Source organism: Bombina bombina, chromosome 2, assembly GCF_027579735.1.
Source record: "Bombina bombina isolate aBomBom1 chromosome 2, aBomBom1.pri, whole genome shotgun sequence".
NCBI lineage: Eukaryota > Metazoa > Chordata > Amphibia > Anura > Bombinatoridae > Bombina > Bombina bombina.
In genome coordinates, this window is record NC_069500.1 from 247,157,088 (window position 1) to 247,183,447 (window position 26,360).

General features: G+C 38.1%; 1 protein-coding gene across 1 annotated transcript in view; it reads left to right on the forward strand.

Annotated features, from left to right (window-relative positions):
* The first annotated feature begins 12,742 nt into the window (after positions 1-12,742).
* LOC128647748 (uncharacterized) overlaps positions 12,743-26,360 on the forward strand; it is a 58,179-nt gene continuing 44,561 nt past the window's right edge. The window contains exon 1 of the mRNA XM_053700475.1: positions 12,743-12,819. Within this exon, the coding sequence (XP_053556450.1) occupies positions 12,768-12,819 (52 nt within the window). The 5' untranslated portion in view covers positions 12,743-12,767. The remainder of the gene's footprint in view (positions 12,820-26,360) is intronic.

Here is a 26,360-nt window from a genome sequence, read left to right on the forward strand (position 1 = left end):
TTAGGGGTTAATCCTTTAATTTAGTGGCGGCGATGTTGGGGAGCAGTGGATTAGGGGTTAATAGCTTTTATTAGTGTCAGCGATGTCGGGAGCGGTGGTTTAGGGGTTGATAACTTTTAATAGTGTCGGCGATGTTGGGGGGGGTGGATTAGGGGTGTTAAGACTAGGGGTTTATGTTAGGGTGTTAGGTTTAAACATAACTTTTTGTTCCCCATAGACATCAATGGGGTTGCGTTACAGAGATTTTTCATTCCTTACTTCAGGTGTTTTGTTCTAACACTCTCTCCCCATTGATGTCTATGGGGGAAAGCGTGCACAAGCAGGTCAAATCAGCCCTTAGATTTTGTGCGGTATGGAGCTTAACGCACCATAACTCACAGCACAAGGAGGCTTTTCAGTGACGCGTAATGGCAGCGCTATGGAGAGAGCTATGACGTTAGTTTCGCACCCTGTTTAGCGCAAAACTCGTAATCTACGCAATTGTTATTTGCAACTGTCTGGTTACATTATGTTATTAAACATTCATTTATTTTATATTCAGCATATCTAAATAACTATTTAAGCTGCTAAATTGTTCCCTGCTATTTATATTTGAGTGACATTTTCTGCAGTCTTGCAATAAATTAACATAATAGTTGAGTTTATTTTTTTTTCTAAATGTATTTATACCTTGTTTGCTGCAATTGCTTTTTTTCTATATCCAAACTTCACCCATAATTTACCTTTACTTGGAGGAACCAGTCGAGATTTGTTACTAAAGAAGATACAGCTAGCCACTGTCATGTTGTTATCACAATCCATTATTTTGCTTTTTTATCTTATCAACTCTGCTGATGAAAGAGATACATATGTTGAAGGATTATGATTGTCAAGTCTGAGTGTACACTTCCATTTAGCAGAACTTAATTAAAGGAACACTCAATCAAAATTAAACTTTCATTATTCAGACAGAGCAGCCATTTTAAACAACATTCCAATTTACTTCCATTAACTAAATGTGCACAGTCTTTTTATATTTAAACTTTTTGAGTCACCAGCTCCTACTGAGCATGTGCAAGAATAAGTGTGTATGCATTTGTGAATGGCTGTTGGCTGTCACATGGTACGTGTATCCATTTGTGATTGGCTGATGACTGTCACATGGTTCAGGGGGAGTGGAAAAAGACATAACTTTTAAAATTGTCAGAAAAAAAATCTACTAATCATTTAAAGTTCAGACTAAGTACTATTGCATTGTCTTGTTATCTTGCATTTGTTGATTATGCAAATCTACTGTGTTGACTGGTCCTTTAAATTACAGGTAAAATGAGTGAAATAAATAATGAAAGTATCTTGCAAAGTTGTTTCACTAAACATAATTTACTTCCATTATCTAATGTGCTTCATTCTCTTAGTGTCCTTTGTTGAAAATCATATATAGATAAGCTCAGGAGCTTGGAGCTATCTGCTGATTGGTGACTGAACTTGTATGCTTATTTTCATTGGCTTACAAATGTGTTATCTCCTAGGAGTGCATTGCTGCTTCTTCAATAAAAGATACCAAGAGAATTAAGCAAAATTGATAACAGAAGTAAATTGGAAAGTTGTTTAAAAATGTATAGAGGGCTCCAATGCACACACACACACACACACATATATATATATATATATATATATATATATATATATATGTGTGTGTGTGTGTGTGTATACATATGTATTTATGTGTTTATATGTGTATATATGGCTGTAAATACATATACTGCATACAGCTATAAATACATACATACATATGTACACATATATAGACATACAGTATATATGTACATACATATGCATATTTAGAGATGTATATGTATGTATCTTTATGTTAACCCCTTGGCGACTGAGGACATGTCAGGCACGTCCTACAAAGGGTGTCAGTTAAGGACCAAGGACGTGCCTGACATGTCCTCGGGTAATCTGAGCGCTGGAAGTGATCGAGATCGCTTCCAGTCACTCAAACAGTATTGCAGCAATGACTTGATGATGAGGCATCCTGCAATACTGTTCCTGACTGCCGGGCTCCGTTTTGATCGCTCCCACAGAGCGATCACTTCCGGTTTCACTCCCTATGGAGCCCAGCAGTCAGGCAGAACATCGGAAGCCATCGGGCAGGCTTCTGATGCTCTGAAAGTGTGCTAAGTGCCTCAGTGGGTTGAGGCACTTAGTAAAATATCATCCAAATAAAAAAATAAAATAAGAATATATTTCTTAATAAAATAGCCCCATATAGCTCCCCTCCCCCTCCCTCCTCCCCCATGTGACTTTAAAGATGGCGATGTCCAGCGCATCATGGGGCTTCTGGGGATGTCCCTAGCTGCCTCATCATAGGGGCAGGCTCATGTCATTCAATCTGAGCTTGTCCCTATAATTACATGTTTAATAATAAAATATTCAATTTGTCTGATCATGTCAATATTAGTAAATATTGACTGACCAGTGTGGATCTCCCTCCCTCTCCTCACTTGCGGTTTTGTGGGAGAGAGAGAGAGATCTGTGTTTAGGAGAGAGAGAGATTTAGATCAAATATTTGTTAAATATTGTGAGACCCAAAGGTTCTTTTCAGAGCCATTAACCCCTAGCTTGCCAGTGATCACTATAAATCAGTGGCAGTAGCATATCAGCACTTTTTTTGCTCTCTGTGCATTTTTTTTTAGGGGTTAATTTTTTTAGTATTTTTTTGTGAGATCCAAATGCTCTTTTCAGAGCCATTTAGCTAGTTTTAATAATTTTTTGTAAAATATTGTTAGACCCAAAGGCCCTTTTCAGAGCCATTAACCCCTAGCTTGCCAGTGATCACTATAAATCTCTGGCTATTGCACAACAGAACTTTGCTCTGTGCATTTTTTTAGAGGTTCATTTTATTTTAGTATTTTTTTGTGAGATCCAAAAGGCTCTTTTCAGAGCCATTCAGTTAATTTAGTGTTTTGTTTTTTAGTAAATTTTTTTCTCTGTGACAGATAAAAATAAATCATGTCACAGAGAACATATAGTGCTGAGGAGGAATATGCCATCCTTGCGTCAGAGTTATACACCTCTCTGTCCGACTCAGACCCCAATTTTGATCCTGCCATATGCTCAGATACATTATTAGATACAGTCTCAACTGACAGTGATGTATCTGTGGCTGCTAGCCCCCCTGCCAGAAGGAGACGTGTTGTTCCAGCTGCCATTGATGCTGAAGAGTGGGTAATGCCTCATCACCAGATGTCAGATATCCCACCCTTCACAGCAAATCCTGGCATAATTGTTGATGTGGCAGGATTTAGCCCCCAACAGTTTATGGAGGTGTTTCTGGGGGATGATGTATTGTGGAACATTGTCGGCCAAATTAATTTATATGCCCATCAATTCCGTGCTGCAAAGCCTGACACTTTTTTGGCAAAGCAACAATGGGCCCACATCGATGTGCCAGAATTTTAAAAATTATGGGCATTGACTATGCTGATGGGCATCATAAAGAAACCCTCCATCCACTCCTACTGGAGCAGTAGCCCCATTTGCTCTACCACCATTTTCTCCTAGTGTATGTCGAGGAAGAGGTATGAAATGATTCTACATTTCATGCACTTAAGCGACAACAGCCTAGGGAGCATCCCCAGTTTGACAGGCTGTATAAAATCCGCCCCCTGATTACCCACTTTATTGCAAGGTTTGCAGAGGCTTATACACCTGGATGAATGCATGGATGAATCCCTGATGAAGTATAAGGGAAGGCTGGGATTCAAGCAGTATATTCCTTCCAAGCTCTCCAAGTATGGAGTAAAGGTGTATAAGCTCTGTGAGAGCGGGACTGGATATACTCAGGCCTTCTGGGTGTACAAGGGAAAGGATATCCACCTTGACCCTCCAGGCTGTTTAGAACATATGGGAAGGAACCACTGGCAAGATTGTCTGGGACCTGATATTACCCCTGATGAACAAAGGGTATCACTTGTATTTAGATAATTTCTATACAAGTGTCCTTTTGTTCAAGCTTCTATATTGTTTTGATACAGTAGCTTGCAGTACAATTCGAAAGAACCATGCAGGTTTCCCAGGACAACTTGCACGCACCCGGCTACGAAGGGGGGAGACCTCAGCTCTGCGCCAAGAGGAGCTGTTGGCATTTAAGTACAGAGACAAGAACGATGTATACCTTCTTACCACCATCCACACAGAGAGGACTGTGGAGGTCTCTGTACGTGGCAGAGCTGAGAGCACAATGAAGTCAGTGTGCATCAAGCCTTATAACCACCCAGCATATGGGTGGGGTTGATCTAGCAGATCAGCTGCTGCAGCCCTACCTAATTATGCGGAAGACAACGGCCTGGTACAAAAAGGTTGCAATTTACTTAATTCAACCCACAATGCTATTTTGTTGTTCAAAAAAGCAAACCCCAAAATAAAAGTGACTTTTTTACAGTTTCAGCTCCCGATCATTTTGGGGATTTTGTACCAAGATGCATCTGCTCCCTGGGTGGTGATGGTAGAGAGCAGAGTTGGGGCTACCCATTTTATTTTCAAAATCCCCCCTACTGGGCCAAGCAGAATCCTCAGAAAAAATGCAGAGTCTGTATCAAGAGGGGGCAGAGAAAGAACACCACCTTTTACTGTCCTGATTTCCCTGGACAGCCTGGACTCTGCATTGGGGACTTCTTCAAGCGGTTTAATGCACTGGGAAATTTAAAAAAAAAATTACATTTGCCGTTGTGATTTTTTTTGGGGGGGGGGGGGTTGGTTAGGTTTCTTGTTACTGAGTTTGTTTTTTGTTTTTTTACTGTGCCAGATTTTTAAATTTCACTGTTCTATTTTTTATAAGTTCTAAAATTGGTGCTGTATTTTACCAAAACCCCTGTCAAACCTATGCATGGGGGGCATGGGTGTTCTCAGGGGGTCTTGCAGAAAATAACCTAGAGTTTTTTCTTGCAATAACTTACAACAGGCTCTCCTAAATCATAGTCAAAAAGCAATGTGTGTTAAAAAATGAAAATTTTAAAATTACCACCATACACTTTCTCCAATTTTTTTGGCTAAAACGGTTGCATCAAAGGCATCAAAGCACTCCATATACAATACCTTGGGGTGTCAATGCTTCAACTATATACACTTTCATGGCAATAAATAAAACTGGGGTATGCGATAGGCCCCAAACTAAAGATAGGCCTATCAGAAGAAAAACTCTCACTTTCAACTCAAATTACAAGTCATACAATTGTAACTGAACCTTCCCCAAATCCTGTCAAACCTATGCATGGGGGGCATGGGTGTACTCAGGGGTTTTGTCGAAAACAACCTGGAGTGTTTTCTTGCAATAAATTACAACAGGCTCTCCTAAATCATAGTAAAAAAGCAATGTGTGTTTAAAAATGAAAATTGAAAAATTACCACCATACACTTTCTCCAATTTTATTGGCTAAAATGGTTGTATCAAAGGCATCAAAGCACTCCATATACAATACCTTGGGGTGTCAAGGTTTAAAATATATACACTTTCATGGCAATAAATAAAACTGGGGTATGTGATATGCCCCAAACTAAAGATAGGCCTATCAGAAGAAATACTCAAATTACAAGTCATACAATTGTAACTGAACCTTCCCCAAATCCTGTCAAACCTATGCATGGGGGGCATGGGTGTACTCAGGAAGTCTTGCAGAAAACAACCTGGGGTGTTTTCTTGCAATAACTTACAACAAGCTTTCCTAAATCACAGTAAAAAATGTGTGTAAAAATAAAATATTACCACCACATACTTTCTCCAATTTTTTTTGGCGAAAACAGTTGCATCAAATGCATCAAAACACTCCATATACAATACATTGGGGTGTCAACTTTTCAAATATATGCACATTCATGGTAAGAAAATAAATTGGGGTATGTAAAAAGGCCCCCCAAAAATTAGATAGGCAAAGAAGATATGTTAAATTTGAAAAAAAATCACAAACACATGTCAGATGTTTGGCATTGCACCCTCCAAAGAAGCCAACAAACCTATGCATAGGTGGTATCACTCTACTCAGGAGATGTTGTTGAACACATATTGGGGTGTTCTTTGGCAGTAACACATAACAGAAGCTGAAAATCCATGCCTAAAGTACAATGTGTGTGAAAAATAAGACAAAGTTTGACTTAGACTGGTGGTTATTAATTACTGCATGGAAAGTGTTAAAATACCAGCATTTCAAATACTCTAGGGTGTCATTGGCTGGCTTCAGAAATGTCCCAAATAGGACATCGGTGCATGATGACAGATGTGAAAATTCCAAGTTGCAAAACTGGAATGCGCCCCCTAAAAATAAATTTAGCCCCCTGAGAACCGGACAGACCTGTTCATGGGTGGTATCACTGTACTCAGGAGATGTTGATTTCATCTGTACTACCTAAAAGGTGGCAGACAAGGAGCAGCTTCTTAACTTGAGTTTCCTGGGAAACTTTGTTGGTGGATTCAGCATCCGCTGCTTGTTAAATCTACCCCTTAGTTTCTATCAAGTAATGGGTGCTGCCATGTTGGAACCTTGGTTTCCATTAATCTCTTTTCTACTGAGGACAATACAAGAAAGATATAAATCAATATAAGAATGCGCAAAAAAGGCTTTGAGTAATATAAGATTGGTAAAGCAATTATCGAACAGTGTGGTCAATCACAAAGCTTTTTGCTTTATGGCCGAATTAGCATCTTTTTTTGTGTTATCACAATAACAAATGTATCCCTGCATTAAAAGCCTGCACACACGTGTTGCATCTACTTTCTTTCTTTCTCAAATCCCAGGTCACCAAAACACACCGGGGCCGAATTATCAAGCTCCGAATGGAGCTTGATGCCCCTGTGCGGACACAGTAGTTATGAAGCAGCGGTATAAAGACCACCGCTCCATAACTTGTCCGCCTGCTCTGAGGCCGCGGACATCAATCCGCCCAATCTAATCCGATCGGGCTGATTGACACCCCCTGCTAGCGGCCGATTGGCCGTGAATCTGTAGGGGGCGGCAATGCACAAGCAGTTCACCAGATCTGCTTGTGCAATGATAAATGCAGACAGCGTATGTTGTCAGCATTTATCGATGTGCGGCGGACATGATACGCTACATCATACCATGTCCGTCCGCACTTTAGTAAATCGGTCCCACCATGTTTATGATCTCAAGTATGTTTAGTATTTTTTTTCTTTATTCTATAATGCAAGTTATTTATACTCAGTATATGTTAAGGTTTTAAAAGAGTACATCTTGTTTAGGTCCTGATATTTCCATTTTCAGATACAAAGAGTCCAACAGTGGCCATTTTCTGTTAAAAAATAAAAAAGCACATTTTCTCTGGCACCGCTCTGTTCTTTCTGCAGATATGCTGCATATTCTGTGATGGCATTTTAGATCACAGCATGTTCTGCCTGGGGGGGTTAAAGGGACATGAAACCAAAAAACTTTATTTCATGATTTAGGTAGAACATACAATTTTAAACAACTTTGCAGTTTACTTCTATTATCAAATTTGCTTCATTTTCTCTGTATATTTATTTAAGGAGCAGCAATGTACTACTGGTTTCTAACTGAACACATGGGTGAGCCAAAAAAAATCAGTATATGCCACCAATCAGTAGCTAGAACCTAGGTTCTTTGCTGCTCCTGAGATTACCTAAATAAACCTTTCAGAAATGGATGAACAAGAGAAGAAAGCAAATTAAATAATAGAAGTAAATTGCAAAATTGTATGCTCTGTCTAAATCATGAATGTATAATTATGAGTTTACTGTCCCTTTAAGGTCTATGAAATCCTTGAAGAAATAAGTTTGTAAACCCGCAATATCCCAATTTCTTATATATATATATATATATATATATATATATATATATATATATATATATATATATATATATATATATTTGTTTGTTTTTCATGTGTACAAAGGTTTCATAGTACTATTTTTTCTCCCTTTCAGTATATTCCTAGTGATCTATTTCACTTCCAAGTCTATCCAGTTTTTTTTACAAATACATCTATTACCTTTATTTTGTCAATTGAAATAGTTTTTGCTTGTTGAAACTGCCAATGTACTGAAAATGTAATTAGTAATAAGTACAGAAAAGCTATGTAAACAGGATACAGCAGCATAAATCAACCACCTAGTAGGGAGTTTGAAAGAATGCACTGCTCATTAGAAAGTTTGTTCCTATAGCTGCTTTGTATTCCTGAGTACATTGTCCTTCAACTAGATAGCAATATTGCAATCCTAATATTATTTTCCAATTAGAGAGATTTTAATAATATAAACCATGGCTACTGGCTTTGTAAATGCAAATGTAAAAAAATATCTAGAGCATTCATACAGGTCAAGCTTATTCCTTTGTTTGAGCTGCAAAATTCAGTTTTAGTTGCTATGGATCATTTCTGTCAGGTGTGCCCAGTGATCACCAACCAGAGTGTCCAGACACGCTAGTGTGTAATAGCAAAGGATATTTGCATTGAAGGTGGTGCATGAGAGGGTTTTTATGTAGTAAACAAATATTCGGCCAGGTTACGAGTTTTGCGTTAGGAGTTGTGCGGTGCTAACGAGAAGTTTTCTCTCACCGCTCACTTACCTACAGCACTGGTATTACAGGTTTACAAAAACCCGGCGTTATCAGGCAAGAAGTGAGCATTGAGCAAAATTGTGCTCCATACCGCACTTCAATACCAGCGCTGCTTAAGTCAGCGGCGAGCTGGTCGTACGTGCTCATGCACGATTTCCCCATAGACATCAATCGGGTGAGCCAGCTGAGAAAAAGTCTAACACCTTCCAAAAAGCAGCGTAAAGCTCCTTAACGCAGCCCCATTGATTCCTATGGGGAAATAAAAGTTATGTCTACACCTAACACCCTAACATGAACCCCGAGTCTAAACACCCCTAATCTTACACTTATTAACCTTAACCCTAATCTGCCACCCCCGACATCACCGACACCTGCATTATAATTATTAACCCCTAATCTGCCGCTCCGGACACCGCCGCCACCTACATTATATGTATTAACCCCTAATCTGCTGCACCCAACATCGCAAACACCTACATACTATTTATTAACCCCTAATCTGCTGCCCCCAATGTCGCCGCAACCTACATACATTTATTAACCCCTAATCTGCCGCCCCCAATGTCGCCGCCACTATATTAAAGTTATTAACCCCTAAACCTAAGTCTAACCCCAACCCTAACACCCCCTAACTTAAATATAATTAAAATAAATCTAAAGAAAATTACTATAATTTACTAAATTATTCCTATTTAAAACTAAATACTTACCTATAAAATAAACCTTAAGATAGCTACAATATAACTAATAGTTACATTGTAGCTATCTTAGGGTTTATTTTTATTTTACAGGCAAGTTTGTATTTATTTTAACTAGATAGAATAGTTATTAAATAGTTATTAACTATTTAATAACTACCTAGCTAAAATAAATACAAAACTACCTGTAAAATAAAACCTAACCTAAGTTACACTAACACCTAACACTACACTATAATTAAATTAACTAAATTAAATACAATTACCTAAATTAAATTAAATTAGCTAAAGTACAAAAAAAACCCCACTAAATTACAGAAAATAATAAACAAATTACAGATATTTAAACTAATTACACCTAATCTAATAGCCCTATTAAAATAAAAAGCCCCCCAAAATAAAAAAACCCTAGCCTAAATTAAACTACCAATAGCCCTTAAAAGGGCCTTTTGCGGGACATTGCCCCAAAGTAATCAGCTCTTTTACCTGTAAAAAAAAAATAAAAACAAACCCCCAACAGTAAAACCCACCACCCACATAAACAACACAAATAAAATACTATCTAAAAAAACCTAAGCCCCCAATTGCCCTGAAAAGGGCATTTGGATGGGCTATTGCAGCCCAAAGTCCCTAACCTAAAAATAAAACCCACCCAATACACTCTTAAAAACAACCTAACACTATCCAAGCCGGGCGAAGTGATCCTCCAGATGGGCAGAAGTCTTCATCCAGACGGCATCTTCTATCCTCATCCATCCAGCGCGGAGCGGGTCCATCTTCAAGACAGTTCAATCAGCCAATCGGAATTAAGATTGGCTGATTGAACTCAGCCAATAGGATTTTTTCTACCTTAATTCCGATTGGCTTAGCCAATTAGAATATAAGGGACGCCATCTTGGATGACTTCACTTAAAGTGATATTCATTACAAAGAAGCCGTCGTTTGAAGAGGATGCTCCACGTCGGATGTCTTGAAGATGGACCCGCTCCAAGCCGGAAGGATGAAGATAGAAGATGCCGTCTGGATGAAGACTTCTACCCGTCTGGAGGACCACTTCTGCCCGTCTGGAGGACAACTTCTGCCGGCTTCGTTGAGGACATCTTGCCTCTTGGATGAAGACTTCTCCCAGTAAGTGAATCTTCGGGGGTTAGTGTTAGGATTTTTTAAGGGTGTATTGGGTGGGTTTATTTTTTAGGTTAGGGCTTTGGGCCTGCAAAAGAGCTAAATGCCCTTTTAAGGGCAATGCCCATCCAAATGCCCTTTTCAGGGCAATGGGGAACTTAGGTTTTTTTAGTTAGCTTTTTATTTGGGGGGTTGGTTGTGTGGATGGTGGGTTTTACTGTTGGGGGGGTTGTTTGTATTTTTTTTTTACAGGTAAAAGAGCTGATTACTTTGGGGCAATGCCCCGCAAAAGGACATTTTAAGGGCTATTGATAGTTTAGTTTAGGCTAGGGTTTTTTTTTTATTTTGACGGGGCTTTTTTTATTTTGATAGGGCTAAAAGATTAGGTGTAATTAGTTTAAAGATCTGTAATTTGTTTTTTATTTTCTGTAATTTAGTGTTTGTTTTTTTTTTGTAATTTAGCTAATTGTATTTGATTTATTTAATTGTATTTCATTTAGGAAATTTATTTAATTGTAGTGTAGTGTTAGGTGTTAGTGTAACTTAGGTTAGGTTTTATTTTACAGGTAAATTTGTCTTTATTTTAGCTAAGTAGTTATTAAATAGTTAATAACTATTTAATAACTATTCTACCTAGTTAAAATAAATACAAATTTGCCTGTAAAAAAAAATAAACCCTAAGATAGATACAATGTAACTATTAGTTATATTGTAGCAAGCTTAGGGTTTATTTTATAGGTAAGTATTTAGTTTTAAATAGGAATAATGTAGTTAATGATAGTAATTTTATTTAAATTTATTTAAATGATATTTCAATTAGGGGGTGTTAGGGTTAGACTTAGGTTTAGGGGTTAATAAATTTAATATAGTGCCGGCGAAATTGGGGGCGGAAGATTAGGGGTTAATATATATAATGTAGGTGGCGGCAATGTTAGGGGCAGCAGATTAGGGGTTAATAATATTTAACTAGTGTTTGCGAGGGGGGAGTGCGGCGGTTTAGGGGTTAATATGTTTATTATAGTGGTGGCAATGTCCGGAGCGGCAGATTAGGGGTTAATAATTTTATTATAGTGTTTGCGATGTGGGAGGGGGTTAATAGGTAGTTTATGGGTGTTAGTGTACTTTTTAGCACTTTAGTTATGAGTTTTATGCTACAGCGTTGTAGTGTAAAACTCATAACTACTGACTTTAGAATGCGTTATGGATCTTGGAGGTAGAGGGTGTACCGCTCACTTTTTGGCCTCCCAGGACAGACTCATAATACCGGCACTATGGAAGTCCTATAGAAAAAAGAGTTTACGAAGTTTACGTAAGTCGTTTTGCGGTAAGGCCAAAAAAGTGTGCGGTGCCCCTAAACCTGCAAGACTCGTAATAGCAGCGGTAGTGAAAAAGCAGCGTTAGGACCTGTTAACGCTGCTTTTTCAGCTTAACGCAAAACTCGTAATCTAGCTGATTATTTGCTAAATATTTGTTTAGACCAGGATTTGCAAATCTTTTTGATAGTGTGTCCTTATTGGTGGTAATTTTCTAAAAATGATCTCACAAGCAGTATGCCCCTAGTGGTGGGAAGAATGATGATGGCCCAGGTACTGTACTGAATGCCACATGCTAGCAACATTCTATTGCATACTACTTTGAGTAAGCATGCCATGGTTAAAAGAACACTGTAATGTAACATTTATTTCCCCTTAATGTATCCAAATTACTTCTTATACCTACTGCAGAGTATTAAATGTATAGGAAATTAATCATTTGTTTTTACTTTTGTATTTAAAATATCTGGTTTTGCTTATTAAAGCAATAATCTGATCTTCTCAAGGACATGTCCATTTAATTAGGCTGGGCATGAAAGAACAGCAGAACTGCCCATGTTACCTCTCTCTTTTTAGAAAACCTAATAGTTAGGTACTGAAATGCTAAATATGGCTATATAAAATAATTTTATACAGTGCGCATGTCTAAATTTAAATTTTGTCCATGTGTTGTACATGGGGTGTCACAATGCAAACACATTAGAAAAATACTGTTTTTTTTTTATCATATAGTTTTGTACATTATTTTATTTTAGCCACACAAACAATTAACTTGTCTTCTGCCCTAATGAATGATTGCTCTGAATAAGAAACCATAATATTTTCAAACACCAGCATAAGTGTTTTCATCTCTTTGTGCTTTTGGAATGTAGACCTTCAAGTTAAGCAAGGTTCTACTAGAGAACTGCATTTGTGTCAGCTATCACTCAGTGACAGATTACACAACACAAGTAAGGTATTTAGAATGAATCTTGTTTTTCTTCTTCTTTCACTTAACTTGCTTTGTACTATGAATGCCTTTTGAAAACCTAGAGGAAATCATTCACGTTCTTCATACCCATGTCATGTTTTCAACACCTCAGAAGCTCAGCAGGTCCTATGGGCCATTAATCCCAGGTGATGTTTTTCTGACTTAAAATAATAACAAAGTATTTTTTTAGAATGTTTTCCAACGGCATGTGTTTATATTTGGATATGTGTTAGCCTTTTGTCTTCTAAAAAAATAAATATATTTCTTTCTCTTACTTTTGTTTCTTTTCTTTTCCGCGTTTTCTTCTCTATTTTCTTTTTCAATGTTTTCTTTACAATGTTGTTTTATTATTTGCAAGCTTGCAATACTTTTTTCCCCCATAGACACTACTTAATTATCTTCTATTTTGTTTAATTTTTTTATGTAAATAAAGTTTTTACAAAAAAAAGAAAGAAATCAAACAAATACTATTATTTTTAAATTATACATTTTAAAATCTACAAACAGCTAAAATAACTTAAGATAGCCTAGCTATTTCCATATATACATTGTGACAAGGACTGCAGTATTATCTAGGGGGCTGATCATAATCTTTTACAAAAGCTTATCAAATGATTTATCTACAAAAATCTTCCTTGATTTTAATGGTGATTTTTGGTTTATTTATAATTACAGTAAGTTTAATGTTAATAACTAGGGGGGGGGGATTACCTAAAGGTCTTTGGGCTGGCAAGATTATTTAGGAATGCTTGCCAGGATGTCTCGCAAAGAGGCGTATTCTGCATTTTCGTATGGGAAGGAGATGCATACAATACAAAAGTGCACGATTAAATTCGTAATTTAAAAATCATTCAAAGCGAACAATTCAACCATCCACAGAAAAATACACAGGAAAACAATGTATTATTAAGGTGCATCAAAAATCGTAACAAAATTGTTCACAAGAAATCATAATTTATCAAAACGTAAAATTTGTAAGTAAATTACACAGGAATAAATTGTATTAAATATGCACAGTGTAAATCATAATTTAAGTACACTAAATGTGCAAAATACACATAAAAATGTAGACGCATAAATATAAAATACAAAGAGTAATTGTTGTTTTTTTGTAAAATAGGCTAAACGTGGTCGGCTCCTGTTAGATGTCTGTATGTAGATTTTTTATTGCAAATAAATACTGTACATAAAAAGGCAGAAGAAATATTTTAGGTTTAACAAAGAAACCTGGTGCGCTGGTATTAAAAGTGACGCGACCTCGCTTTCTCATTGCACGGAAGCATGGCGCTCACAATAGCATACTTCCATAGGTTCATACATGGCACAGTACCTAAGCGCAGCGAAGGGGGTAATTCATGCAGCGATGGGCAGCAAATATAAATATATATGTAAATGAATATAAATATATATGTATATAAGCATATATAAACATATACATTTATATTTACAGGGATAACATAGTTCCATAGACCACAATGTAAAGTCACTTTTCAGTGATGTTTTATTTCTAACACCCTTGACCAGCTCACTTTAACCCCTCACAGTAGCAATAACCAGCCACTTGTAATGGCTGGTTATTTGTAAACAGGTGAATTTGCCCATTTACGGACACGTGTTCTGAATTAATAGCATACAAAGGGCCAGATTACACGTGGAGTGCTATTTAACACTCCCATTTGAGTGCTAACTGTGCTAGAAGTAAGCTTTTTTGCATTTATTGGGTTGCTCTCATATTATGAGATAAAAGTAAACTGTTTTTGCTTGTGACTAACCCAACAAGTGTAAAAAGCCAAACTTAGAATGTCACGTGCGTGTTCACCTATCCCCCCATTGAAGTCAATGGATCAAAAAAAGTGTAAATAAGAAACACACAGCTAGCACTCAAACCCGATCACATATTCTCATGTGCGCTAACCCGACATGAAAATATGAATATTTCATATTCAAATGTTCTGCATTCACATTCACATAGAAGAATATGTTCTATTTATTCATAAATACATATTTCTATATATATATATGATGGTATTTTGGTACAATATATATCTATTCCTATATATATATATATATATATATATATACTGTATATATATATATATATATATATATATATATATATATATACATGATTATAAGTATATATATATATATAGGAATATCTATTTAAAAATACTTAGAACATATTCTGCTATGTGCATAACATTGGAATGTGAAATATTAACAGTAAATACCTAGTTAAAACCTTTATTAAAATTAATATTTTTGCATAAATATGATTTAGCGCTTGTCGCTAGAGTACTAATTGTGCTAGAAGTAAGCTTTTTGCACACATCGAGTTCCGCTCGTATTATGAGTTGAAAGTAAAAAGCTATTGCTTTCGCTCTAACCTGATGCGCACAAGACTCTATATCCCCTACATTTGTACTAGAGGCACAAGTAACCCCCTCATTTGAAAAGGATTACTCCTATCCTTCATATAGTTATAATAGTAATTACCACAGTAACATCATCCATGTAGCCCAAAACTTAAAAAAAATACCTACTTTCTCTAGAACTTCAAACATAAACTCATGAGCAACTCTATCATGTGCTTTTTCAAAGTCAATCTTAGCCACCACAGCAGACATCTTGCACAAACAAACAAATCAGACTCTCAGCACATCACACACTTGTTCCTCACACACATTATTACCAAGCACATTCTTAATTCTGTCCGCCACTACCATAGCACTTTATAGACTACATTTAACAAGGCAATTTGTTGCGGATACTTAAATCCTTTTTCTAACCTTTCTTATAAAACAAAGTAATGACACTCTCTCTCATTGACTCAGACATTTCATTTTGCTTCACCCAATTCATCACATACATCCTGACTCAAATCTTGCAATTGTCTCAAATTCAGATGCATCAAACTCCAACCTTTCTCTCCAGCTTTCTTACAAACAATACTTATAAAAAAATGTAGTAATGTCACCCTGAACCCATTCCCACCAATCAAGCCCATTCTGAAAAGTCAATTTATTCTTCCTCATCCATGCATACTTCTTAACCAACTGCTTAGTAACCCATTCATCTTCTAGAACATGGCTCAACAAACCCAGGAGCCTGGTAGCCACTGGCTCCTAGAATTTTACCCGTAGCTCCTAACTTTTTGGGTTATTCTCTATATATCTATATACAAATACCACTATATGGCTTCTAAATATTCGTACTGGCTCCTACATTTTAAACAGATTTGTCAACCCCTGTTCAAGAACACTCACATTTAAAGTGATGGTTAAATCTAGAGTTTCAAAAACACTAGGATTTACCAGCACTAAAAATAAAGGTGACCTTCATTTACGAGTTTAAAAAAAAATGTTTAGAAGGTACCTTTATTTCCCTGCTGCCTCATTGCTAACCTGCTTAGCCAATAGATATATGCTAGGCATGACTATTGGCAAATAGGTGAAAATCATTGAAAAAAACATTATTTTGCAGTAGGCAGCTGGAACCCCTTAGGTTAGCATAAAGGTACCTTCTACACGGTCTTTTTTAAACGTGAATGAAGGTCACATTTATTTTCAGTGCTGTCAACCCTAGCATTTTTGAAACACTAGGATTTACCATCACTTTCACTTCCACACACTTAACATACTCCACTTTAATTTCCAAGTCCAGCTCACAATCAATACATACATGATCCATTAAAGGCATCCTAGTCATCTTATACAGTCTTGCTTGGATGTTCCTGGAATAAAAAAAAAATCAATACAAGACTTTGCTGACCCAACCCAGCTGACGTGAGTAAAACCTTTATACTTTTGCTGACTCTGAAAGCATCTTTAAGACTATATACATCAAGCATTTCAATCAAGTCTTAACTTGCTTTAACACCCAAAAACAATCCAGACTTTGAAAATAAATTAATCCTATAAATTTTTACTAATTACTAACAGTCTACTAATAACTCCCCTAAACTCAAAAAACAACTAATAAAGCCCTTCCTCTAATAACATGTTCCAGTACTTTAAAACCACCCCCTCAAACAAAACCCCAACACCACAATTTGGTGGTGTCCACTTTGCCTTCTAAATTTCAAAAGACAAAAAAAATTCCTCAAGACAAAAAAATGCTGTTACTCAACTTAATTAAAACATCAAAAATATAAGCACGTCTGGACACAGAGTCTGTTCTTCGCACATTTAGTGAAGCAATTTTTAGTGTCATATTTACAAGGTTAAAACAGCAACATACGGGGGTGGAGCTAGCCGCCATACAGAACAGTCACATATATGAGGGGCTCTGTGTTTCACGTTACCTTAGAAGCTTAATTCTGAGGATTTTCAGCTTAAAATTCTCCTAAAAATATAGTGGGTTATCCTGGGCAGTCTAACCGCTACCAAGTTGGACATTCTAGTCTATACAAGGGCGGATCTTGCACTTTTTGAAGTTGATGCGTAGGTGGCCTATAACGCTACTTAAGCTGACTGAAAAAATTTCTTAACCTGCAGCCTGCCTTTTCCTCTGGAGGGTCGGGGCTCCGCTCTGGAGTCATAATCACATTAACCGAGGTGGGAACTGAGCCGAAACTTCACTTACGGCCATATAGCTGGGAGTTAGAGGTATAGAGACCGCCCAGACGAGAAGCAACAACCTTGCATTAGAGGGCCATGTGTGTTGTGAGTGCCTAGGTGCTTTGATTGCCCGTTTGGTGAATCAGAGGCAGGCTGGCCAAGAAGTCATAGAAGAGGTTTGGCACGAACGGCCGCCATCTTGCTCCGAACCTTGACAACATTCCTAGCCGATAATGTGGCGGCCCACATCTTGAGTAGGAGAGATACCTAGCACCTAAACATACATAGAGCTGAGCGTCCTCAAGTTCCCAACTACAAACAGACTTTGGTGAGTGTATGAGGGCTACTCCTAACTCCTCCACAACCTTACCCTATATTATTCTGATGGACTCTACTGCATAGTTTATGCTAAACTAATACTTTTTTTTTTTAATAGTCAAGCAAAGTTATTGAAGAGAGTTACGGCTTTTCTACTAAATATGGCCTATATGGGAACCAAGCAACTAGTCTTGATTAAGACCTCTAATCCCCTACACGCAACAGTTTAGAACGGCTTGGGCTATAAAGACAATTTTTGGCATATAAGGGAAAATTCAATTTCCACAGTTTTACAGCAAATTCACGATAAGAAATAAGTGAGTGGTCCACTTCTGGCTACGTTATATTTCCCACATTACAGGAGACTCCAATATTTCAGATGATCCCCCCTAATACTAATGTCCATGGACTGGTTATCAGAAATGCTAGGTTTCTGCACTAAAGCCATACTGTTGAAAATAGGTATTACCTATGCTCCACTTTTTTAAACAAAAAAAACCCAAAGTACTGGACACATCTGGAATTTAATTGACTTTATCTAAATCTCAGCAACTAGTGTCTTCCCTCATCCTTTCCCGCTCTGTGAGTTAGAGCGGGTGAAATCCACAGTCCCTTTACCATCCTCGTCCAGTGGTGACAAATATCCCTGAAGGAAGTCACGTTCATCGAAATATACTATATGATCACAACCTGATACACAGACCCTACTCCTCCTTGTAGTATTATATATTCTTTACACCAACCCAATTTAAACATTATCATAGGCCTAGATTTAGAGTTCGGCGGTAGCCGTGAAAACCAGCGTTAGAGGCTCCTAACGCTGGTTTTGGCCGCCCGCTGGTATTTGGAGTCAGTGATTAAAGGGTCTAACGCTCACTTTTCAGCCGCGACTTTTCCATACCGCAGATCCCCTTACGTTAATTGCGTATCCTATCTTTTCAATGGGATCTTTCTAACGCCGGTATTTAGAGTCGTTTCTGAAGTGAGCGTTAGAGCTCTAACGACAAAACTCCAGCCGCCTGAAAATAGCAGGAGTTAAGAGCTTTCTGGGCTAACGCCGGTTCATAAAGTTCTTAACTACTGTACCCTAAAGTACACTAACACCCAGAAACTACTTATGTACCCCTAAACCGAGCTCCCCCACATCGCCGCCACTCGATTAAAATTTTTTAACCCCTAATCTGCCGACCGCCACCTACGTTATACTTATGTACCCCTAATCTGCTGCCCCTAACCCCGCCGACCCCTGTATTACATTTATTAACCCCTAACCTGCCCCCCACAACGTCGCCGCCAGCTACTTAAAATAATTAACCCCTAATCTTCCGACCGCAAAGCGCCGCCACCTACGTTATCCCTATGTACCCCTAATCTGCTGCCCCTAACACCGCCAACCCCTATATTATATTTATTAACCCCTAATCTGCCCCCCTCAACGTCGCCGACACCTGCCTACACTTATTAACCCCTAATCTGCCGAGCGGACCGCACCGCTACTATAATAAAGTTATTAACCCCTAACCCGCCTCACTAACCCTATCATAAATAGTATTAACCCCTAATCTGCCCTCCCTAACATCGCCGACACCTAACTTCAATTATTAACCCCTAATCTGCCGACCGGAGCTCATCGCTACTATAATAAATGGATTAACCCCTAAAGCTAAGTCTAACCCTAACACTAACACCCCCTAACTTAAATATAATTTACATCTAACGAAATTAATTAACTCTTATTAAATAAATTATTCCTATTTAAAGCTAAATACTTACCTGTAAAATAAATCCTAATATAGCTACAATATAAATTATAATTATATTATAGCTATTTTAGGATTAATATTTATTTTACAGGCAACTTTGTAATTATTTTAACCAGGTACAATATCTATTAAATAGTTAATAACTATTTAATAGTTACCTAGTTAAAATAATAACAAATTTACCTGTAAAATAAATCCTAACCTAAGATATAATTAAACCTAACACTACCCTATCAATAAATTAATTAAATAAACTACCTACAATTAACCTAACACTACACTATCAATAAATAAATTAAATACAATTGCTACAAATAACTACAATTACATAAACTAACTAAAGTACAAAAAATAAAAAAGAACTAAGTTACAAAAAATAAAAAAATATTTACAAACATAAGAAAATTATTACAACAATTTTAAACTAATTACACCTACTCTAAGCCCCCTAATAAAATAACAAAGACCCCCAAAATAATAAATGCCCTACCCTATTCTAAATTAAAAAAGTTAAAAGCTCTTTTACCTTACCAGCCCTGAACAGGGCCCTTTGCGGGGCATGCCCCAAGAATTTCAGCTCTTTTGCCTGTAAAAAAAACACATACAATACCCCCCCCCCAACATTACAACCCACCACCCACATACCCCTAATCTAACCCAAACCCCCCTTAAATAAACCTAACACTAAGCCCCTGAAGATCTTCCTACCTTGTCTTCACCATCCAGGTATCACCGATCCGTCCTGGCTCCAACATCTTCATCCAACCCAAGCGGGGGTTGGCGATCCATCATCCGGTGGCTGAAGAGGTCCAGAAGAGGCTCCAAAGTCTTCCTCCTATCCGGCAAGAAGAGGACATCCGGACCGGCAAACATCTTCTCCAAGCGGCATCTTCGATATTCTTCCATCCGGTGCGGAGCGGGTCCATCTTGAAGCAGGCGACGCGGATCCATCCTCTTCTTCCGTTGTCTCCCGACGAATGACGGTTCCTTTAAGGGACGTCATCCAAGATAGCGTCCCTTGAATTCCGATTGGCTGATAGGATTCTATTAGCCAATCGGAATTAAGGTAGGAATATTCTGATTGGCTGATGGAATCAGCCAATCAGAATCAAGTTCAATCCGATTGGCTGATCCGATCAGCCAATCAGATTGAGCTCGCATTCTATTGGCTAATCGGAACAGCCAATAGAATGCAAGCTCAATCTGATTGGCTGATTGGATCAGCCAATCGGATTGAACTTGATTCTGATTGGCTGATTCCATCAGCCAATCAGAAAATTCCTACCTTAATTCCGATTGGCTGATAGAATCCGGATGGATGTTCCGCGCTGGAGGTCTTCAGGATCCTGCCGCTTCGCTCCGGATGGAAGACCATAGAAGATGCCGCCTGGATGAAGACTTCAATCGGATGGAAGATCCTCTTCTGCCCCGCTTGGATGAAGACTTTGACCGGATCATGGACCTCTTCAGCCCCCCGCTTGGGCTTGGATCAGGACATCGGAGGAGCTCTTCAGGACGGATCGGTGAACCTGGATGGTGAAGACAAGGTAGGAAGATCTTCAGGGGCTTAGTGTTAGGTTTATTTAAGGGGGGTTTGGGTTAGATTAGGGGTATGTGGGTGGTGGGTTGTAATGTTGGGGGGGGGGGTATTGTATGTTTTTTTTTACAGGCAAAAGAGCTGAAATTCTTGGGGCATGCCCCGCAAAGGGCCCTGTTCAGGGCTGGTAAGGTAAAAGAGCTTTTAACTTTTTTAATTTAGAATAGGGTAGGGAATTTTTTATTTTGGGGGGCTTTGTTATTTTATTAGGGGGCTTAGAGTAGGTGTAATTAGTTTAAAATTGTTGTAATATTTTTCTTATGTTTGTAAATATTTTTTTATTTTTTGTAACTTAGTTCTTTTTTATTTTTTGTACTTTAGCTAGTTTATTTAATTGTATTTATTTGTAGGAATTGTGTTTAATTAATTTATTGATAGTGTAGTGTTAGGTTAATTGTAGGTAATTGTAGGTAGTTTATTTAATTAATTTATTGATAGGGTAGTGTTAGGTTTAATTATATCTTAGGTTAGGATTTATTTTACAGGTAAATTTGTTATTATTTTAACTAGGTAACTATTAAATAGCTATTGTACCTGGTTAAAATAATTACCAAGTTGCCTGTAAAATAAATATTAATCCTAAAATAGCTACAATATAATTATAATTTATATTGTAGCTATATTAGGATGTATTTTACAGGTAAGTATTTAGCTTTAAATAGGAATAATTAATTTAGGGGCAGCAGATTAGGGGTACATAGGGATAACGTAGGTTGCGGCGGTTTACGGAGCGGCAGATTAGGGGTTAAACAAAATATGCAGGGGTCAGCGATAGCGGGAGCGGCAGATTAGGGGTTAATAAGTGTAAGGTTAGGGGTGTTTAGACTCGGGGTACATGTTAGAGTGTTAGGTGCAGACGTAGGAAGTGTTTCCCCATAGGAAACAATGGGGCTGCGTTAGGAGCTGAACGCTGCTTTTTTGCAGGTGTTCGGTTTTTTTTCAGTTCAAACAGCCCCATTGTTTCCTATGGGAGAATCGTGCACGAGCACGTTTTTGAGGCTGGCCGCGTCCGTAAGCAACTCTGGTATCGAGAGTTGCATTTGCTGTAAAAATGCTCTACGCTCCTTTTTTGGAGCCTAACGCAGCATTTGTTTGAACTCTCGATACCAGAGTTAAATTTATGGTGTGGCCAGAAAAAAGCCCGCGGAGCGTTAACAGCCCTTCTACCGCCAAACTCCAAATCTAGGCCATAGTCGGGAAACAAGGTCTTATACAGACACCTTGACTTCAACCTTATCTTCTTCTTCAAACTCGTCTACCATAATGGATGGAGCAATAGTTAATATCCTAACTGAACGGATAAAAACATTAGAGGAGACCCTCACCAAAACTATAAGATAATCAGTTGCTGAGCTGAGGAGAGATATTGGGGCCATTAGTTAACGCACAGAAGCCCTAAAATGCAAACAGGAGGACTTAGCTATAGAACAGGCTAACCTTGTGGCTCATTCACAGAACATAATTGACCATGTGGATGTAATAGAGGCTAAGGTGGCTGATCTACAAGACCGCTCTAGGAGAAACAACCTCAGGTTCCAAGGTATACCGGAGACAGTGATAAACAGCGAGCTTGAGGATTTCATCTTAGAATACTGCAAACATCTGAAACCGCCTACAAGCAAGTCTGAGTCCTTGATAGATAGGGTCCACAGAATGCCAAGAGGTAGAAATGTTCCAGCTGATAAACCACGTGACACCATAGTGCGCTTTCATTACTTCACCTACTAGGAGCAAATTCTTAAAGCAGCCTTTAATACCACTTCTCTCCCTGAGGGAGTGCAGCATATACAAGTCTTTCCAGACCTTTCCCAGTATACAATTAGAGAACAAAAAACAAAGGCGTGTGAAAGCTACTCTGAGGTTTCAGAAAAAGGCTAAGCCCTAGAAATAGTCACACTTATCTCTCAAAAAATGTGTGATAAAAGTTAAGTATAAAAGAGGGGTAAGAATTAGCGCTCCAAAGGAGCTATCTGACTAAGACAAGGTATTGACAGTGATTAAATATCACAACTATATTAAATGAGAGCCCAAGGATATAAATGATAAAATATACAATTTATTTAAAAAGTACAAATAATAGACAGAAGTGTGCCGGCACTAATAACTAAAATTATATAAAAAAAGACAACTATATGGTTGTGCTAACAAATGAGATACTAAAATAATGTATTTGTAACAATATGAGCTGCTGACGGTTAAAAATTAGGCCTAGACAGTCATATATAATAAAAAGTCCCTGTGGGGTAAAATCCGTAAACGGATAGATAAACAGTTCTGAAATGTTTCCAAAAGGGATCAATCCTCTGATCTAGAGAAGTTATAGAGTCTGCCGCAAATAGTGGCTTTACCTTTAGTTGGATTTTTCGTAGGTAGTGTTTAGTTGCGCTTTAGACGACCGATATTTTAGCAGCATTCCTCTTTATTTGTTGTCCTCCAGACGGGCGCGAGACAAAAGCTCCTTTTTGCTGGTTTTCCAAACGCTGGGCTGTTTCATACAATCTGTGTTCCGTATGGAGTATCTGGAAGCCTTTGGTTTGAAACCTCCTGACACTGTATGGACTATCAGGGTATGCCACAGTCAAACTGTGATTTCCAACATAGCAGGGTGAAGAAACTTTCAGTGGTTAATGTCCGTATCCTGTAGGAACCGCAACAGCAACGTGTGTATCTGTCCCTCATTATTTTGTACTGGGGGACACTTTGATATCCATTCAGCCTAATGAACTCCTCCACTATTCTCAGTTGTACAGGTGATAGAAAGAATGTATCTACACATTTCGGCTGTGTGCCAGCCTTTATCAAGATGTCACCTGTATTATCTGTTCCCCTTTTATAGCTTAACATGCTTAATTGATGTGTTATTGACAACAATCTTGTCTAATAAAGTGCCAGTGTCTGTTCACAATCTTTTTGATTTCATGGTGCTGAGAAGTGTACCCTGTGATGAATGGTACTTCAATACAGCCTGTTTGTCCCTCTTTTTGGTTTAGGTAGTTTTTCTTTTCTTTTTTTTGCCCCTTAAGGAGGATGTCTCTATCTATGTGTTTAACTATTTCTCTGGTTTGTTGGACTGTATTTTTATCATAACCTTTATCATTAAACCTTTCAGTAAGTATATTCGATTATTACTTTATATGATTCTACATCTGTGCAATTGCTCCTTATCCTTAAAAATTGGCTTTTAGGAATATTGGACTTCCAACGGTCTAGATGACAGCGCTCATAATGTATATAGTTGTTGGAATCAATCTTTTTAAAATATGTTCTAGTTTTGATTTGATTTTCAACTATTTCTACCTCTAAGAAATGTATTAGGTATTTGCTAGACTCATGAGGGAAACTTAGACCTAGATTATTTGAATTAAGATCCTCTAGAAAGAATTTGAGTAGTTCTTTGTCTCCCTCCCATTTCATAAAGATATCATCGATAAAACATTCGTAGAGCACAAGGTTCGCTCCCCATGGGTTGTTCAGAAAATTTTCTTCAAAAAACCCCATGAATAAATTTGCGTAACTAGGAGCGAACCTTGTGCCCATTGCTGTTCCCTTTATTTGGAGATAGATTTCATTATCAAAGAAGAAACTGTTATTGTTTAGAATAAATTTGATACTGCCTAGTAGAAACTGCTTTTGTTGGGTTTTTAGAGTCTGATCTTTATCCAACAAATTTGATATAGCTTTTAACCCTAGGTTATGAAAGAAATTAGTGTACAGGGAATTAACATTGCAGGTTACCATGGTGTAATTGTCTTCCCATGTTATTTCCTTTAATATATTAATAAAGTGCATGGAGTCTTTCAAGTATGCTGGGAGTTTTATTACATATGTCTGAAGAAAGTGGTCTACATATTGGGAAAGGTTACATGTTAATGATTCTATTCCCGAAATGATGGGGCGTCCAAGTGGGGCTGTTAAACTTTTATGAATTTTGGGCAGGAAGTAGAAAGTGGGGGTTCTTGGATGTTTTGTTTGTAAGAAATTGAGTTCTGAATCATCCAGAATACCTATAGTTTTTGCATTTTGTAATAGTGTATTTAACTCTACTTCCTGCCCACTGATAGGGTTGTTTTTAAGTTTAACATATGTGGTTTTGTCATTAAGTAACCTCTTTGATTCTTCTAGATAGAATTCAGTGTCCAGTATACAATTAGGAAAAGAGGATCGTTCAGTGAAATCACAGCCATCCTAAGAAGAAGAGGAGTAAAATGTTGACTAGCCGGGGGGGCGGAGTTAACCGCCGATGTGACCAGACGTGTTTTACAGGAGCTCTTGGCTCCTATATATAATAATCCTATATATAATAATGGATATAATAATGGATGATATCCTGCAAACATGAGCTTTAATTCCTTATTAAGAGACCCATCTCATCCCCAAGAACACCGAAGGGAATAGAGTAATTGAACCGGGTGTGCTACTTTTCTATGTCTAATACTTGCACCACATGTAATGGCGTCCCTGATCAGACCGAGCTGCTTACAAGCCATGCAGACCAACCAGTGGATTGACAGCTGGGAACGTGATCTCCTGCAGCAGATTGCTGATCAAATTGGTGACTTTAGACTGCAGGTGAGGGAAGCTTTCCCACAAAAACCGACACAAGCCATGGATTGCTTAGGTAGGCCGCTCCGCATCTGATGCAACATCTCGTTGTCCATATAGACCTGAAGAGCATAAGAACAGTCGTGAGGACACAGATGAGGTGCTTAAACTAGCCGGTGTGGTAATCGGTGCCCTAGAACCAGTAACCCTCATATATGGAAAGAACGGCAAGCCTGATCTACACATCCAGGCCGAAACCCAAAAGGGAGGCCCAGGCGTCAGTTCAGCAGATACAGCAATACTGATCATTGCCCCGCACAGTGGGAGACATCTTCAGTTTGGAGATTATCTGGCTAATAGCTGCACAGAGAAGAAGAAGATGACACTCAACTCTAGCACTCGTGTTCCACCTATCCGGTTCGTTTTCCAGTTGCGGACCGGAGAGAACTATACCTGTGACGGGAACCGGAGTGGTCCTCGTTGTTGGTTGCGCATCCGCTATGATAAGAGAGGGGAAAGTTGTAGGCCCTAACTCTGCGTTAGTGGCTATAGCTATAAGAAGTTTGATGGCAGAGTTGAGTGAAAGCCCTGCTGTGCATAAATGGATCACCTCCAATTTTGAGAGATTGGTCTTCCCTGTTAGCTCTCTTATTCCGGCAGCAGTGAATAGAGGTGTGGAGCGGTTTTGGAGCACCGGTGAGGGGTAGAATGCTTTACCCCACCTGAAAATACCTGCATCACATCATCCATGCAGTTATTTACACAGTTTGCTTTGTAACTACCCATTAACATTAGAAATTATTAATGAAGACAGAAATTTCGGAAGTTTCAGACTCTTTAAATCTACATGGGATAATTGTTTTGCTCATGGTTAGCTCCTTAAAATGGACAATGTATGATTTGCAGTA